The following is a 7,457-nucleotide window of genomic DNA, read 5'->3' on the forward strand; positions in this document are numbered from 1 at the left end:
GCACCTGCTTGGCTTTGGCTCCATTTCCCATTTTGACAGACTCCAGCACCAAAGCATCCAGTTTTCCAGAATAAACCTGTCACTCCTAGAAGTTAGGTCAGGACTTTAATAGGAAGGCCATTATCAAAACGCTCTCTAAAACAAAGATCTGTGATTAAACTTCTCGTTTCTCACTTCTCCAGATAATTTAAAAATCTTCCTGCACTCCAGAATACCCTTCCACAATGGATTACATATGGAGCAGCTCAGGGTTCAAGCCCCTAATATTGGAAACAGAAGTGATTGCATGTAAGTAGTTGAATATAAGAGAGAGCTCAGTTATGAAGTGCTTTGCACAAAGAATTGAAATCAAGACACTCAGGGAACCCAGCAGGTGAGAACCCCAGAGAAACAGAATAAATTCCATGGGTAAACTAACCCAAGTTCTTGGAGCAATAACAAGGCCCCTTCTTTTTACTCAACTCCTCTCACCAAACAGAACAATTACTGAAGATAACTAACAGGAAGCAACAAAACTGGCTGTAGCAGGGAAAAGCATCCTATTTTTTCCATCATTCCATTTTTGCAAAGGTCACCTGTCTGTCACTGCACAGGCTGCCCATGTCTCCTGCCTGACTGCAGCCTGAAACTGGCACAGCTCCTGGCTGAGAGCAGCAGTCCCTGGCAGGTTCAGGGACTGTGAGCCCCCCTTTGCTGCAGCAGCCACAATACACTGATTTTTAATCACAAAGCAGCGGAGACACTCGAGGAGCTGGCAACATGATGGACCAGCTCAGGGGATGTTTATTAGGGATGGGATCAGTGTACATAAGCACACAAACTCTCAGCAAGAGCATAGGCAGGAAAGAGACAGAGCTTGGAATTCAGAGCTTCTCTACTGCTCCATGGACACAGTATGGAAGTGGCTGAAATTCCAGGACTAAGTTATGAAGCACTTCTATTTTTCTGAACAAGTTTCCATACCATTTCATTTTCTTAAGCAGCAGCCTTGTAATATTTTCTTTTGCATTCTGGCTGCACAGAACCACTCCAGTTTTTTTCTGAGTATACGGAGAACAAGCTTAACAACACATCACTCTTACAAAAGTGGCAATAGTATTTCCCCAGGGTTTTGGGGAAATAATTACTGAATTTAGAAAAGCAGAAATTCATTCCCTTGCCTGTTTTGCCTGAAAACTGCTGCTCTAACATACAGTGCTGTAATTGCTCCTCCTCTAAAACCTGCTGGGGTATAAAGATGAAGCCTTTCAGCCACTTGCTACACCCAGTCTCTCTACTACTTTATTGCAAATATTAGCAAAGTTATTTGGAGCACCAAATAAAAATTTCAGTATTACAGTATCTCATGAAAGCTTAACAATTAACAAGTCCAGCCTTCTCTCTAGCTTTATTTATATTTCAAAAGCCAATACAAAAATGTTACACACATACCAGTCACTGTTGCAGACCAGAATTTTGAGCAGTCACCAGGAATTTAGTGCTGCAATTTTCCAACAACGTGCAACATTCTTTGTTCAGCTGCAAGGGTACTCTAATGCAATATTCAAGCCTGGTGGGTTTTTTCCAAGCTTTTGGCAAATGTGGAAAAGTCTACTGTTTCCCAGTAGCTCCATTATTTTTATGTGACAGCAGGTAGCTACCTAAATAGATTGTTTTGTTACATAAAAATGCCACTACAAGTATGGTCCTGCTTTACTTTTGTGGCTTGGTTTAACCCCAAAAAAATCAGTTCTGAAAGCACCTAGTTATACCAATAGCCTAATTACATGAAAATGCTTCTCTGTTTTCAAGTATGCAAGACCTAGTCAAAGCAAGTATCAATTTTAGCTACTGGGTTTTCAAACAAAAAGCTTTTTTACAAGACACAATTAAAGCTTCCATCAGCCTACCAGAGGTTACTGAAAGAAACACATCTAAGCTACAGGAGCATTGGTCTATTTCTGACAGTGGTATTTAAGTATTTATTAAGGTGTTTGCATCCATTTATCCATTTGGCTGACATCCACCTGCCACATGTAAGATTTGCAATTGCAGTTAACAAGCTGCTGGAGTAAGGAATCTGGGTACTGTTCAGCTGGATATTTTCTATTAGCATAACAGGCAATAGCTTCTAGAATTTGTCTTGCTGATATACTTCAACTCTGTCTGAAGCAAGGATGGGAAAACAAACCCCTGCTAGTACAAAACAGTTCAAGTATGTAAAAAAGCCACTGACTGTTTTTCAGTAAAAGTATTTGCACAAGCAGAAAAAAACCCTCCCAGCTTCTCACAGATCTCTAGGAATATTCAAGTGAAGTTCTGTTTTAATTTTTAAGATACAGAAGTTTAATCACTTAGCCAATATAGGAGTTCTGCAAGCTGCATTATGGATAATGTTGCACATCTTGTGACTGAGTGCTGCCAGCGGCAGTGGTAATACAAATTGGCAATTTCAACATTTCAGTTCAGAAAACATCTGTTATTCTAAACCCAAGAGATTTATATAATGTATGTAAGTATTTATTAAACCCAGCCACCATGCTACAGTGTCTGATTAATAAACCCTCTCATTTTGAGAATATACCAGGTATGAACACAATGAAGTCTATATGAGATTTTACAGTAACTTTCCAGAAGTATGCCTGTGGTCTAGCATTAACATACTGTAGATTTAAAATATTTACTTGTCTTCTTAGCATACCTAACGTGTAAGAATAGTTGCTTAATACCCAAAAATAAATATAAGCTTTCAATTGAAAGCACTTATTCTCCTAGATTCCCAAAGTGGAGTCTGAGGGGTGAAAATGCTTCAGACTTGCCATCAGTCCACTTCAGTACATAAAAGCATCTCCTGCCCCAGTTTGTTTTTTTTTTTTTCTTGCAATCCCAAAGATTTGTTTCCAGTGAAATATGAGCAGAGCAGTGATTTTCTTGGCAGCCCTTCAGTCTGTCTCCATGGCAGCACTGCGGGACTCCTTGGCCACCATGAGTCGCATGAGCTGACTGTGGAATTTCTCAATCTTCTTCACGTCTTGTGCCTGGTCTGTTCTGTACAGCAAACACTGCAAGACAAAGTTGCTGATATCAGATCTCACTTCTGCTGTTTTTTATCTTGTTTGTAGCTGCTATGTATTCATTTGTGCTTGGAGCACACAAAACAAGGAGAGCATTGAAGTGTTCAGCAGTTACCAGGAGGCAGCACCAACACATCCACCCTGCTTCAGAGCACAAACATTATCTGTGTTTGCTTTTAAGCTTCTCCCTAATGCTCATGACTCCCATATTGAAAACAGGGAAACTCAGAATTTATTCTAGTTTCTTCCAGCTCCAAAAAGCTGTTGAAACTTAGGTTTTAAAGCTGCACTCTTTTTTTTGTGTTGTCTAAACATAGAAACAGATTTTAAACCTGAAGTTACTTGCCAATTCTTTATATTCTGAAAGCAAGCTTACTTTGCCCTTCACAGTCCTTAATGTTACATTGCCAGGGACATAAAATTCAGTGTTTCCCATTGAAGGGGTTCTCCTATCCCAAGCAAAACCTATTTTTCTAAGACAGCCCTAAATAGGGAACACAGAATCTCATTAAAATAAACAAACACCCAAACAAACAAAAACTCCCCAATCACTAAAACAACCCAACCAAAATCCTGAAACCAGTCCCCATTTCACCCCACCTGGTGTAACATCCTTCTCTGATTTAAAGCAGGTAAGGTAGTTAATACCCCAGAAGAGTTTATGCTTGTGAATCACCTGACCCCAACTTCCCCTACAGATTTCCACAAAATGACCCTTAAATTCCCCATTATCAGTGCCCCACACCCAGCAGCTCACCCATGTCAAGCCCCATTCCCCTATCAAGAAGTGACTTTACTGGAGTTTCACATCCATTCCAGGCACTTGACATTCCAATGCCAGACTACTTTTCCTGGAAAGAAGAAATTTGACTCTTTTCCAAGTCTGAAGGCAAGAGAAGGGCAGAATACCCTGTGTGGACTGCAGAATACCAGAATAGCCTGGACTGCAGAAAAACAACTCCTTAGCTGTAACACTGCTGTCACTCAGCCTCATAATCACAAAGAGGGAACTTCACCTATGGCTGGAAGATTTCACCACTCTGAGCAGGTAAAAAAGACCCACTCACACCAGTGAACACCAGTTTGAAAACGCTCCTGGACTGGTCAGTGTCAATGCAGACACAGCAATGAGGGAAGGCTGAGTACAAGTTTTTAGCAAACTGTCAGGCACTCAAGGCAGTGTGCAAGAGCCCCCAAGGTGACTGACAGCAAAGCACAGGTCTGTGAGTGGCACAAGCAGCTCTGCAAGGGGAATGTGCTCTGTACTTACAGCCACATCATCTGTCACCTTGATACAGAGGTTCCCATCACAGTGTCGGTATTTGAGGACAACACGGACCTGAAATGAAAAACATTTTAGGGATCAGCACAGACAGATAACAATTCTCAGCATGTTTTGAAGGCAATCTGCCCACACTCAGACTACCCTTGACCATAATTATGTTCTGCTCCATGTTTTCAGCCCCTCTGTGGCAGTCCCCAGCTCTGGTGCTGTGGGAGCTGTAAATAATCCCACAGCCAAGGTGGTGTGGAAGTTGACCCACCACATTTCCCTGCCTTACAATCCAGGCTGGTTTTCCAGCACCATCAGCAAGGTTAACACTGGGCACATTCAAAACCCTTGCAAATTCAGCAACAACAGCTGCAGAGACCTTGAGACAGGCAGGACAAACCATGAGAGTCATGTTGAGAGGAGACAGCCCCTGGCTGTGCGTCACACCCCAGAAAAACCAACTGGAGGCCTGTGTTTGTAGGCTTGAAACACCTCAGAAAAGAGCAGCTCCACATGAAGACTGGAAAAGGATCAGCTGAGTGGGGCAGGCTCAACATCACCACTTTTTCTGCTGTGGTAATTATCACAGCTACTCCTGCAGCCATCTGCCCCAGCTCTAACCCACCCTGCCCCTCTGGACCCTCAAACCACCAAAGTTCTCAAAGCCACACTGGTAAAAATCCACATCCTCAGTGGCTGAGCATTAAATGGCTCCTCATGAGCAGTTTGCAGCCTCAGCTAACACCAGAAACAAAGCAAGGTGGCCTTTGAGAGCATTCTGAACTCACACTGCAAACAGTTTTTATTGTACAGTGATTTGTGCTAATGGTCAACAACCTCCTTTGCTACAAATACATTTTGGAATTCCTGTTCCAGAGCGGATCTCATCACAGACTGACCCTTTCTGTTTGACAAACTGCCACCTCCTGAGCAGTGTAAGAGCACAGCTCCCTGCTGAGCAGCCCCAAAAGCACAGAGGAGGCTGCCACAGGCAGCAGAACACGCTCAGTGTATCAATAACCTGCTCCAGCTAAGGCAAAACCACTCAGTACCAGGCTGCAGAACACACACCCACCTCCCACAGCTCTTCCTTCAGCTTCCCAGCAAACCCTATTATGAAATTCCTAATTCTCTGCTAAATTAACAGGAGGGTACTTGTGCTACGACAACAGGGCCTATATAAACCCCTCTGTAACCAGACAAATTTACTGCCATGGATGGGAAGAGATTTCCTTTAAGGAAAGGGGAAGAGCAACTCCTGGCTGCACTGACATCCATTCTTTCATTTAATTCAATGTCACAGAGCCTAGGAAGGCCAAACTGGGCAATTTTAGTATCAGCAGCAACCACATATGGTGTCTCTGTGCTAATTAAAAGGCAGAGCTAATCTGCTTTAAATAATTAGATTTAATTTAATCTTCTGAAGGTTCCTCTTTTTGGTGAAGAACAATTGGCATTTTTTACTCAAGATTTCCCAGGCGTAAGTTTCACATCGCATTCTTGTGATGCTTTTTAGGTAAACTATAATGCTCTTCCTGAAGACTGGGATTAATTTTAATATTTGCATTTAAAAAAGCGACAAGAAACAGTCATAAACCAAGGGGTTAAGTCCTTGAGGAATTATTCTTTAGGATGCAAACTCCTTCCAGTCTGAAATGTCACTGCAGGCAACAATGCAACATATTGACCCTATGAAAGGACAAATTCAAATAATATAGGTCTTAAATATTATAAACTGATAAAACAAGCTTATAGTTGATACATCAGCAGAACTCTTAATCTCGGCTTCCAACACACAGGTATGAGCTCAATGTCTTTGCAGTTCAGCCCTTGAGGTTCATCCCAGCTGCCAATAACGCCGCCTGTAACACCGTTCCCTAGGGATGCTCTCGGGGCTGTAAATGAGAGTTTCCTCCCGTTCCATAGAAAAGGATGGTCCAATAACCTTCCTCGCAGGTGCTTTTCCCCTGTGTTCGACACTGCTGAGGCCACAGTGCCAGTGCTGTGTCCCGTTCTGGCCTGTCGCTTCGGGAAGGACACGGAGGAGCCGGAGGGAGCCCAGAGCACGGCAATGGGGCCGGGGCTGCTCAGCCTGGGTAAAGGAGGCTCAGGAATGACCTTATCGCTCCCTAAACTCCCTGACAGGAGGGTGCAACCTCCACAAGGCTTAAGGTGTGCTAGGAGGGGTTTAGGGCGTACATTAGAAGAAATTTCGTCATAGAAAGGGTGATTGGAAAGGGCTGCCCAGAGAGGCGGTGGGGTCACCATCCCCGGAAGCGTTCCAAAAATAAGCAGACGGGGCACTTCGGGTTATCTATGGTCTACTTAACATGGTTGATTCGGCCATAGGTTGGACTCGACGACCTCAGAGGTCTTTTCCAGCCTAAATTATTGAGATTCTGTGATTCCTGCCACCAGCGATCACCCCCAGCCCGACACCGCCCGCCGCCCCCGCCAGGCTGCGCGCAGCCGGAGCCGCCTCCACATGGCCGCTCCCGCGCCGGGCCGCACACCCTCCCCTCCCGGCCGGGCTATCCCACCTTCATGGGGTCGGCGAGGTAGAGCTTCTCGGCGGCGCGGGTGAACTCCTCCCAGGCCTGGAAGTGCGGCATGGCCGGGCCCGCTCGGCTCCCCACGGCCGCGGCAAGATGGCACCGGAGGCGGGCGGGCGGCAGCGCGGATGAGACGGCGCCTCCCATTGGCCCGCGGCTCAGCGCCGCCCAATCGCGGCGCGCGTAACTCCGCTCTCCCGCCACAGCGACCCCTGCAGACGTGGCGGGGAGCCGGCAGCAGGCGTAGGGAGAGGCGCCCGGTGGCGACTGGGCTGAGGATGGAGGGTGACGGGTTCGAGCCCCGCCGCTGGCGGAGCGCCCACCCGCCCGAGGCCGGCATCCTGCGGGGCTCTGCCAGGCCAGGTACGGGCTCTCTCCGTGATAACTTCACGCTCTGAGGCCGCTGGGAGTCGGGTGGGCCAGCAAGGTGCCTTGGGGGTCCGGCGGGAGGTGAGGCCCGTGCACCTGAGGTGTTCTGTTTGCGCCGCCGGACCTCACGGATGGAGCCATTCCAGCCGAGTTTTGCCAGGCTGGAAAAGCAGCGTGAGGGTGGAGTTTGGCTTCGTGTGGAACAAAAAG

The 7,457-nt window shown here is 46.0% G+C and overlaps 1 protein-coding gene across 1 annotated transcript; it reads right to left on the reverse strand.

The window, feature by feature from the left end:
• Window positions 1-1,368: 1,368 nt before the first annotated feature.
• Window positions 1,369-7,006, reverse strand: SRP9 (signal recognition particle 9). Its single transcript, XM_058801265.1, has 3 exons — window positions 6,867-7,006; window positions 4,324-4,392; window positions 1,369-3,041 (listed from the first exon to the last, which is right to left on the reverse strand). The coding sequence occupies exons 1-3, from the start codon at window positions 6,936-6,938 to the stop codon at window positions 2,922-2,924; spliced, it is 261 nt and encodes an 86-aa protein (XP_058657248.1). The 5' UTR covers window positions 6,939-7,006; the 3' UTR covers window positions 1,369-2,921.
• Between the last annotated feature and the right edge of the window lie 451 nt (window positions 7,007-7,457).

Source organism: Ammospiza caudacuta, chromosome 3 (genome assembly GCF_027887145.1).
Source record: "Ammospiza caudacuta isolate bAmmCau1 chromosome 3, bAmmCau1.pri, whole genome shotgun sequence".
Classification (NCBI taxonomy): Eukaryota; Metazoa; Chordata; class Aves; order Passeriformes; family Passerellidae; genus Ammospiza; species Ammospiza caudacuta.